Here is a 10593-nt window from a genome sequence, read left to right as displayed (position 1 = left end):
AAGATTCTGTGAACAATTGAATAAATAAGACTGACTGGAATTTCTTACATCTGTTTCTTACAGTGATTATGCATATGTTACATTTATTACGTTACATATCTTACATTCATGCATATGTATTAACAGACCCTGACAAAAAATATTCATTAGTGGAGAGAGTTTTGAGTGAAACACTCAAGTGCATGTGGGCTATTACTTGGGCCTATTAATACTAGTCCAGTCAATATAGACATAAAAAAGGGGGTGTGCTTGCAATTTATATTGTAGTTCTGATTTTTCAATATATTATTTGGGTACATAAGAGAAGTCCAGAACCAATTTCTTCATGCAAAATTTCCTTGTGCTAGATACAGAGTGGCCCAAAAACCTCGTATTTTCGGCTCATTTTCCAGTTTTCAGCTATTTCTGCCAAATCTCGTGATCGGACAGGAAATTTTTCTTCCACCTTCTTTTTAGACTATGAGATTCTGAATAAAATGAGATCATTCGGAACTCTCTATCTTCAATGAGTACTGAGTTATGATTTTTCAAATATGAGTGAAATTTGAAGAAAAAAACAATTTTGATGAATTTTAGTTTTTGATCAACAATATCTTCCGATTTTCATAATTTAGATGTATAATTCAAAATCGTTCTGGGCGTATTTTTGTGCTCTACAATCTGAGATCAGGTAGAGTGCTATATCTCATATAGATTTCCAGGTACATCTGATAACAATGCTCCTTGTATTGTAAAACCACCCAATTTTCAGATTCAACCATCACCACCAACTACATTGTCCTCACATTGATTTTTCGCACAATGACATAAGTTCATGAGATTATTATCAATGAGAATCAGCCGTTAACAGATGCACTTCATTTCAGTATTTCCTAGTGGAGATTAGCGCTCAAGGACACCTCAAGGATCAAAATTTCAAACACTTATAACTTTTGACAAAATGCACAGATTTCATCATATTACACTTCATTCTTCTCGACTCGTCAAGGCGGTCCAAAATCATGCATCATAAGTCAAATTCGGTTGAAAAATGGAAAATTTATTGTTGAGTGTACCGTACTTGAAATGGGAAATTTATTGTTGAGTGTACTTAAGCTCATATTCCAATACACAAAAAATGAAAAATTTCTATATTCAAAGCTGCATGTCTTGTGAAATACTTCTGATAAAATTTTCCAAATCTTGTGAGGATGTGAAAATTGTCCCCCTCTACCCACTCCAATAAATAATAATACTTTCGATTCCAATACAATTCGAAAGTTGCAGAAGATTTTAAGAATGGCGATTTCAGTTTTTACATTTTTTCGTGATTTTACTGTCTTGTAGGCTATATCAATCGATTACTGTGATTTCTGGATATTGAAAAACAAATAATGAGCGATAGAATTGAAAGATGAAAATCTAAGTACCTTTTTTTAAAATCAGTTAAAATTGATTACTCTTTTAGTACTCAAATTGAAAAAAGGATGCTTAGATTTTTATTTCTATTGAAGAGTAGCCCTAACAAAAAAGATAATAAGCGATGGCTTGTTGCAGAGACAATTTTTACTACTGTATCTCACAAAGTACCGTATTAAACTAACATAACATTACTAAATAACACGGAATACAAGTTTACTAGAATGTTCATCAGTTCTGACATTTGAAAATATGTTAGAGCTGAATATTTTTGTCTTTGAACTTTTCAAAAGGTAAGAGGTGAAGACGCTCCACCTACCAACTAGGAAGGTCTAGATGTTATTTGTGAGTCTAATAAAAGGATATAGTAGAGAATGTTGTTACCTCATTTAATAATCGGTCGCAAAAAAAATAATAACAATTCGAAACCAATAATTATTATGCTGAAAACTGAGGTTATAATTATTGTAAGAGAATAACTTTTCTGCAAGAGCTGGAAAAGGTTTTCATTCGAGACAATTTTTGTTAGAATTATCGAATAGCTATTATTATATCGTTTTTGAGACGTTTTCATGACTAGATCACAAATTATTTACATCTTAATAAATATAGAAAATAACTGTTATTATTGTGCAATTCTCTGAAAAGTCAATGATTATATTCATTTTCGGTATTGTGCAATTATCTTAATAATTGAACTAAAATAACCAAGAATGGAAAGAAAATGTTACAACAGCTGTCATCACTCCAAGAAGTAGAATCAGTTGTGAGCCAGAATTCTAGATCATAATCTCTATTTCTCATTTGAGTGCTTTACAAGAATTGATCAAACTTTCATCATTTTTATGTATATTAGAGGGTAGATTATCAAATTTTTATGTAAAATCATAAAAATAAAAGTGTAAAATCGAAGACGAATTCACTAGAGCTTTCAATATATATTGATAGTATAGCAGGCTGCTTTTCATAGTATATGAATTAAGTATAAGATTTTTTTCCAATCAGAATCAGGTTCCAAACTAGAACCGGAGACCCCCAAGAAAATTCAGTGTGTTTAGATTTCAGTTTGTAGGCTACCTATATTCTGGATTTGTTTAGAAGAAGCTTTTGCAAATGTTGATCTTCCTAATTAATTTACATTGAATACAGTATAGTACTGATCGATATTTGAGTGTGACTGAAGTGAACTGTCTATCCACTGAATCCACTGTGCTTCATATGGAGAGCACAAGTTTCTGTAAACGATACATTAATTTGATGCGCTTTGACAGATTTCACAATTCGCTTCCATTCCTATCATTCATCGCTCTTTACATCATCGTATTCATCAACGTCTTAGCAGCAATTTATATTGATCATGGAGATGCGGAAAGAACACTTATTACAGTGGTGGATGTGATGCTGTTGTTAATAATGTTGTCCAATGCAATTCGAAGGAATGTGACAAATGAAAGTAGAAATTTGATTGATCTTATTGAAGATGAGTTCGCCGTGGATCAGCGTGATTTCGACGGCAGAGAGGACAAGCTGTTAAAACTAGAGAAATACCATGAGAAGAACAGAATACATATGGAGGAAGTGACCAAGACGTTATCAACGTTTTTTATGATAATCTGCGTCCTTTTAGTGAACAAAAACATGACCATTTATTTTCTTACCAAAGTTGAATATGAACCAACCAGCTGGCCCACGGCACAACTCTCGTATCATCCACCACAGTTCAATTCGTTCATATTTTTCTTGTACTTATACTCCTTATATGGCATTCTAATGACGTTTTTTGTTCTTGATGCATTTACGATAATCACCTTGGTGTGTCTCTCCACCGAGAAAATACTGTCTGATTTTGAAACGCTCTACACATTTTTGTTTGATCTGTCTAGCGATTTCTGTGACAATGATCAAATCAATAATGCTAGCAGCAATAACTGGAATAAGTCGACAAAGCGTTATCTCAGTTTCTCTAGACAGGAGGCTTTTCTTAAGAAAGATGTGGCTCGTATTGTACATTGCCACCAGAACCTTATCAGGTGTGTTTCACAAAGAGTTGTAATTATATTATTAGGCCTATATTTATATCTATTCAAGATTTTCATAAAACTACGGTAGACCTACGGTAAACCTATATTATTTATTTTTCTTCTAATATTTTTCTTATATTTCATATTATATTATTTTTATTATATTTTTCAATATTATATAATCAATATAATTAATAAAATTATAATTAATTTAGAAACATATTCATAATAGTTAATAGAATTGAAAAAAGGATTAATCTTGTTTTGAAATTTTTGGGTAGAGAATTTCATTGAATTAAGATTTAATTGAAGAACGAAATATAAAATCATGTTGAAATTTTGGTTTGAAAAGAACGTTATAAACCCACTTATAAAATAGTTCAAAACACAAAGTGGATAAAAATAATAATGTTTCTAAGAAATATCAGCTAGTGATACTACCGTATCAAAAAAATAATTAATTATCTCACATTATAGTACCAGTAGGCCTATGTAACATATTTTCAAATTAATAATTATTAAAGTTTCATATATAACTAGGATAAAATTTCTATCAACGAATAGAAATTGTTATAGAATTTAAAAAACCATCATAAGTACTATTGTTATTGTTATTCATCAATATTCTCTATATTCTTAATAATAGAGGTGTGATCAAGTCGAATTCATCCTTTACCATGGTCAAACTTGTGAAATGTAGTTCAAAATCATTTCAAAAATAATAATTAGCATATTAATCTAATAATTAATATTAATCTTTTTAAAAATTACGAATATTTTCAACATGAATTCGGATTTTGAATAAATACCGTATGTCGTATATATGACTAAAGTCATATATGACTAAAAGTAATAATATAATATTAGGCCTATAATGCAGTTAAAAAAATATCAAAATAATTATTAGGCTAATCTAGGTAATAATTTACAAGTCCATACTTGCCCCACCTAAGGTACATTTTTTTAAAATTATGAATATTTTCAACATGCTTATGATTTGAAATATACAGTACCTATACTTATGTCTTGTATCCTATAGCCTATTAGATAGGCTATATTCATTATCGCATTTTGACCTATTCATTACTGAATTATTTTCTCCTATTCTATATATCCTAAACAAACTCTAGTCTGTTGGAAGGGCATAAAATAAATTTCTAAATAAGAACCTTGAAGGGTGAAATAATAACGTTTGACATTTTTTGTGTCATTTGTTACAGAAATTTCAAAATTTTTGTTGACAATTCAGAATTTCAACACTCAGTAATTGTAGTAACAATTATGCTCTACAGTTGCACAGTAGCCTACTTCATGCTAACGGTAAGTGTAGCTCATTCATATTTCAATTAATCATCATAGTAAGGGCTATAAGCATGCTTTTACAATCCCAATAATTCAAGAATTATGTGTTTTGTCTCTGTTAAAATGAATTAATAAATAAATAAATGATTTGAAGTTCTTATTATAATTCTAAGCTGTTTTGAAATTTTTGTGAGTGATTTCAGAGTAAGACTAGTCTACAGTTACACAAAACGCCAATAAAATTTGAAATTACCGAATTCTAAAATTGTCTGAAAAATTGGAAGAATAAATCTATTTCTTCTGATGAAATTATTATTATAATTTTCCCGATTAATAATGAAAGTATACATTCATTCTATGGGTATAGAGGTACAGATATATTTTGTGATGAAAAAAGGTCTGAAATTATAAAATGCAGACTGATTTATATTTCCAAGAACAATGTTCATTAATTGACATATAGCTTAAGTATAATTATTAAACTTCTAATGCATAACTTTCAAGTGGCTTCGATCCTTCGTTCTAAAAAAATAATCATTTAGATTACCATTATTAATTTAAATTATTAGATTGAATAATTAATATTATTATTTTGATTGATTACTCACTCCAATAATTCTGTATGGTGAATACAAAAAATGTATTAGTATCCTATTGGGCTGTTCATTTTGTCTATTTTACAAAATCCTGTTTCATTAAAAATTTCTTCCTTTACATATCACACTAGTCAACGTTTCTGTAGTTGTGGTCTGTTCATTTAATCAATAATGAAACTGCCAATTACCAATTTCCTTTCATGAGGATGAGTGATTTACAGTAGCCTACCTAGACTAAATAATATTATAGCCTGTGTGCTTTTCAGACTTTTTGAATCTGATTGTGACTCTCATATTGAATTTTCTTCTTACAGTCCAATGACATTCTAAAAAGAGTGAATTTTGCCATTATGTTTGTGATTATGAACATTTGTGTATTTGCTGTGTTCTTTAATGGACAGCGAATTTTTAACCAGGTAAAAATTCTGCCATTTTCACATACCTACTTCAATTATTCTAAATGTAGTTCCATTAATGAAAGTATCAAATTTTTCATCAAACCTCTTTTGATGTCATTTTCAGAATTTGGGTAAAAACTTGAATAACTTAAAAGTTATATTGTTATGTTGTAACGCAATAAATAAATTCTTCACATATCGAGCCACGTACTAATAAACTTCAAAATTTCAAAGTGACAAAGTACGGTAATATTCAAATGAAATATCTATGATGATATTCATCTATTATGGCTCTTATGAATCAGGATTTATGTATTATGTTATCCTATGGGCCTATGTGTTTTGTCTTTGCTATAATAAATTGGCTTGGGTGTAATTTATAAATGATTTTTGAGTTTCATCGTGAGAGACGATAAGCCTATAAGGCTGGATTCATGAAACCTTAGGTTACTGTAGACTTGGAGCATTCCATGTTGATATCTATCTATACAATAATTAAATTATAATACTATAATTCCCGTTTGCACAAAAGCTTGTTATATAAATTTTAACAGTGATTAACGCCACAAGAAACAATTAGAGAGAAAAAAGCTATCTTTCCATAACAGCCGTCTGTGATTGGTTCTCGCATGAATATTTTATCACATTTTATCATTATTGAGATTTTATAAGGCCTTATATTCAACCGGTTATAATCCATCATTATAATTCGCATATATCATCATCACCACGATAATGACTTGATTTTCAACTCCTGTCACATATTAGTGTAATGTGTTCGAGCCAAAACTGAAAATCCAACCAGTTATTATATTGAATTGCATTGTTTTCAGAACGACATATTGCGACAAGCCCTTGCTGATGTTTCATGGACTGACAAGCCACACTGGTTCAAGAAGACTCTGCACATTATGATGACAAGGGCTCACATCGACCTAGAGATCAGGCCATTTGGTATCTACGTATTGAACTATTTGTCATTCAAAGATGTAAGTGTAAAAGTAACTCAAATATCCTATATTGTGCGTAGGCTACTGTAGGCCTACTGAAATTATTTCTAGTAGGCTATAAATATTAGCTTTGCGATGTGCCAGATATTGGAAAAACACATTTAGCCTACCGTAGGCCTATATATATTATTCTCTCCGGAATTACAATTACATTTTGATACTATAATTTCACTATATATAATATATAACTTAGAGTTTTTATTATTTATCAAACTAATCAAACATTTCTTCTCTACTTCTCTTCTTCATCGGCGAGTAGAAGAACATCTTCTATCGGTCTTCTTTCTTCATTTCTCCATTTTTTATAATTCTGCACTCTTATATATCTCTTTTCGCTCATTTTCATAATTCTTTGAGTTTCTATTATTCTTTTCCAGTAGATCTCTCCAGTAGTGTTGATATATTCTCCTTCTTCTTCATTCTGAACCAATATCACGTATTTATTAAAGAAAAAAAACACCTGTAGGCTTCTTGAAAAACCAGGATTTCTGATATAGGCCTATCATAGGAGGTCCTATAAAAAACTAAGAAGGTACTGTAAAAAGCCAACATTGATTTCAGAAAACATTGTTCTGAAACGTAATTCCCTGATATTTTTTTTCAGTTGATGAAAACCACATTCTCCGTCGGGAACATCTTTCACTCTAAGAAATTAGCTACACAAGGACTACAGTGAACTAGTCATTATAATATAGTAGGTATTTCCATGGAAATTCATAAATTGCATTGCTTGGAGAGTAAAAGCATTACTCGCAGCCTCATACCAACAATACATCATTCTACCAAAATTTAAATTGATTTGGAGATTGAAAATATATTATAATAATTATCACATGATATTACATAATTATTATGCACCGTTGAAGCATTTTCAAAGTGGTTAAGAGTGAAAACTAATCAATAAGTTCTAAATCAATGAATTCCCATCTTCTTCAAGATAACGTACAATAATATGATGAATGGTGATTCAAAAAATGTTAATCACCAGGATGAAAAATTAGAAACATTGTATTCATAAATTATTATCAAACTTTAATCACAGAAAATCTCACATCTTTGTTTTGAGTCAAACTATCATAGTTGACAAATTTCAGTAAAAGTAAATATCACATTCTATTATTTTCTATGTTGGATGGCCATCTTACATAATTCTATTATTTCAGATGACTTCCTCTAAAATAAATACATTTCTCTTCTCAGAACACGATCATCTATAAAAACAATAACTGAGTTTCTGTATAGTGTATTTTATATCTTCATTCTCGAGTAGATCATGATGGAATAATATTTTAAAAATATATATTCTGCATATTAAATGTTTTTTGAAACTGTGATCATAGGCATATTGCTTACATTCAGTCGTTGATTTTGATCATGCTGTATTCTACAGAGCTTCTTATCACAGCAGTATTTTTTCCATTAAAACGTTTTCTGAACACTTAAGTGATTATTTTCTCTAACATTCATTTTGTATTAGTGAGTGGAGTGATATTGTGGAAGGAATTCATATATTGAACAAAATTATTTGACTTGTCACAATCATTTTTGTGGTAGATGAGACTAGTTTTAATGCTCACACCATAATTAATCTCTAACAACCAAAATAAATAACAGCCAATGATAGATTCACGTAATTAAAAAAAATAATAGTAATAAATAAGAGGTTGTGACAATTTCAAGTATTTTTATTCAACAACCATTTCCTCTAGTCGTGCCTCTCCAAATAATTTCTGCTGGATATTCCCCAAACGATACTCGTACAGATTGAACCTCTTTGGTTATCATCTATCCATCACAGGATAGCTGATACAGTTTTGTATTCCTACAGGCAAGCGTTTGTTGAAACCAGTCTCCCCAAAGGTTAACAATAAAATTATTGTATACTCTTCAAAAGGGAACAGTTACATTCAAGAGTCACTATTGATCCTATTTGACACAATGCAAGTCAACAGGATTGTTGATGGTGCCCGTGACTGGTAAATTGTGGATGGCAAAAGTGGCTCCAGCCAGAGGTTGCTTGAGCAGCTGACTGGCGTTCAGACCCTGCCGCATGCTGGTCACATAGAGTGTGTCCAAGGCTGCTCCACCAAATGTCACTGACGTTATTCGCTCGGCTGGGAGTGTTATCGTACGCTTCAGCTTGTTCTGGCGAGGATCCACCTGAATCACCTGCACAAATAGCATTGTTTACTATGAATTTACTTATGGGGCGGAAGTATGGACATTAACCAAGAGACTAAAACAAAGATTATTGGCTATGGAGATGAATTACTGGAGAAGATGTTGCCAGCTGACCTTGAGAGATAGGGTGAGAAATGAGGTTGTAAGGGAGAAAATGAAATTGGACAGGTCAGTGGTGAATGAGGTGGAGAGAAACAACTCCAGTGGTACGGACATCTCAGAAGAATGAGCCCCAGTCGCATACCAAAGAAGGTATATGAGTGGATTCCAACTGAGAGGAGGAAACGAGGACGACCACAAACGGTTTGGCAGCAAAACATAGAAGAGGCCATGGTGAGCAGGGGCATCCAACAAGACGTATGGAGAGATAGTGGCAGATGGCGTGTTGAGTGCGGTAAACGGCCGGGAAGGCTGTAAAAACCCGCATATAAGGAATAAGGTAAGGTTAGGTACTATGAATAATAGTCTCGGTAAATCTAAAGCCAAAGTCCACTGAACAACAAATATAGGCTACAGTTCTACATTTATTATTTCCAGCTTTATTGATGAACGGACAATTTTATCTGTGTTCGTAATTCAAAAGTTTCTAAAAGGTAGGAATAATGTTATCTTATTTGATAAGTTTTCACTTCATTCCAATATTTCCCTTCAATTACCGTAGGCTACATCATCTACTGTTGTAATGAACTAACAAAACGCGATCGACTTGTGAGTCACTAGGAAGAAGAGGTGTTGTCTCTCCTCCCTATAAGACTTCCGAAAAAGACTACTTCCACCAGTGTTCCTCCCCCACGACCCAACTTAGTCACTAGCAATAATAGCATCTTCAAACAAATCTTTAGTAAATAAATCTTCAAATTTCAATCAATTATAAACTGAGATGTATCGAATAGCATTGAATAATATTAAACTGAATTGAAAAAAACATTCCCACTTATTGAAATGATTACTATATAAGCTGACTATGCCAACATTCCGCTTTTGAAAATCTGTCTGGTTTGCAGCAGGCAGCGTGGGGGGATTTGAAAGCGGATTTTCATATGTGTAATATATTTTGCGACAGAGAAATTCCATATAATTGATAGGAATGTTTCTGATAAAGATATTTGGGATAGTTTTACTAATATTCATACTCATAGTGAATTATCCATCAGCAACAAAAATGCAATAATCAATTAAAATGCCATAATTGAATCTGATTAATAATTGTTGTCTATAGATTGGTAATTACAAAAGAATAATATTGAATAATCTTACCCTAGATCCTCCCCAGCAGGCGATCCACAAGTTATCCTGTTTGTCAATTGTCATACCATCCGGATATCCAGGAATATTATGCTTCTCGAAATCGAAAACAACTCTTCTATTACCTGCAAGCAATAAATATCATTAGAGTAAGTCATCGAAGCCAGGCAATCCAGCAGTCATTTTTTCCAATTATTCACCTATAAAACGAAATTGAAATTACAATTTTATTGCCCCACCGTATCGTTATATTTTTGAAATTGCTGAGTCTCATTTTTTCTCAACATCTATCTTTCATTTCTTTTGCACCTTTATAAGGATTTAATCACTTCAAGACTATTCTCAATATAAAACTTTTGGAAACGTTCAACAATATTATCACTAGTAAAGGTTACCACCCTACTAAATAGAAGTTGAATCTTCAGGGTGAGTTTTTTTTGCA

The 10593-nt window shown here is 31.6% G+C and overlaps 2 protein-coding genes across 3 annotated transcripts in view; one reads left to right on the top strand and one right to left on the bottom strand.

Annotated features, from left to right (window-relative positions):
* The first annotated feature begins 3408 nt into the window (after nucleotides 1-3408).
* On the top strand, nucleotides 3409-7904 carry LOC120354508. The gene is made up of 5 exons (XM_039441816.1): nucleotides 3409-3428; nucleotides 4640-4739; nucleotides 5632-5733; nucleotides 6549-6704; nucleotides 7330-7904. The coding sequence occupies exons 2-5, from the start codon at nucleotides 4701-4703 to the stop codon at nucleotides 7399-7401; spliced, it is 369 nt and encodes a 122-aa protein (XP_039297750.1). The 5' UTR covers nucleotides 3409-3428; nucleotides 4640-4700; the 3' UTR covers nucleotides 7402-7904.
* LOC111049293 (regucalcin) overlaps nucleotides 7737-10593 on the bottom strand; it is a 30944-nt gene continuing 28087 nt past the window's right edge. For both annotated transcript variants that reach the window (XM_039441805.1, XM_039441785.1), the window contains exons 5-6: nucleotides 10164-10276; nucleotides 7737-8894 (exon numbers count right to left, since the gene is read on the bottom strand). In XM_039441805.1, coding sequence (XP_039297739.1) covers nucleotides 8652-8894; nucleotides 10164-10276 — 356 coding nt within the window. In that variant the 3' untranslated portion in view covers nucleotides 7737-8651. The remainder of the gene's footprint in view (nucleotides 8895-10163; nucleotides 10277-10593) is intronic.

This window comes from Nilaparvata lugens, chromosome 1 (genome assembly GCF_014356525.2).
Source record: "Nilaparvata lugens isolate BPH chromosome 1, ASM1435652v1, whole genome shotgun sequence".
Taxonomy (NCBI): domain Eukaryota; kingdom Metazoa; phylum Arthropoda; class Insecta; order Hemiptera; family Delphacidae; genus Nilaparvata; species Nilaparvata lugens.
Note: the sequence above shows the minus strand (reverse complement) of the source record. Positions and strands in the feature narration are given on the sequence as shown.

What these genes read in the sequence shown, in the direction of transcription:
- LOC120354508 (XM_039441816.1), top strand. Translation starts at nt 4,701, where the DNA reads ATGCTCTACAGTTGCACAGTAGCCTACTTCATGCTAACG. An exon ending in GACAGCGAATTTTTAACCAG is followed by an intron (nt 5,734 to 6,548) that starts GTAAAAATTCTG and finishes CATTGTTTTCAG; the next exon opens with AACGACATATTGCGACAAGC. An exon ending in ACTATTTGTCATTCAAAGAT is followed by an intron (nt 6,705 to 7,329) that starts GTAAGTGTAAAA and finishes ATTTTTTTTCAG; the next exon opens with TTGATGAAAACCACATTCTC.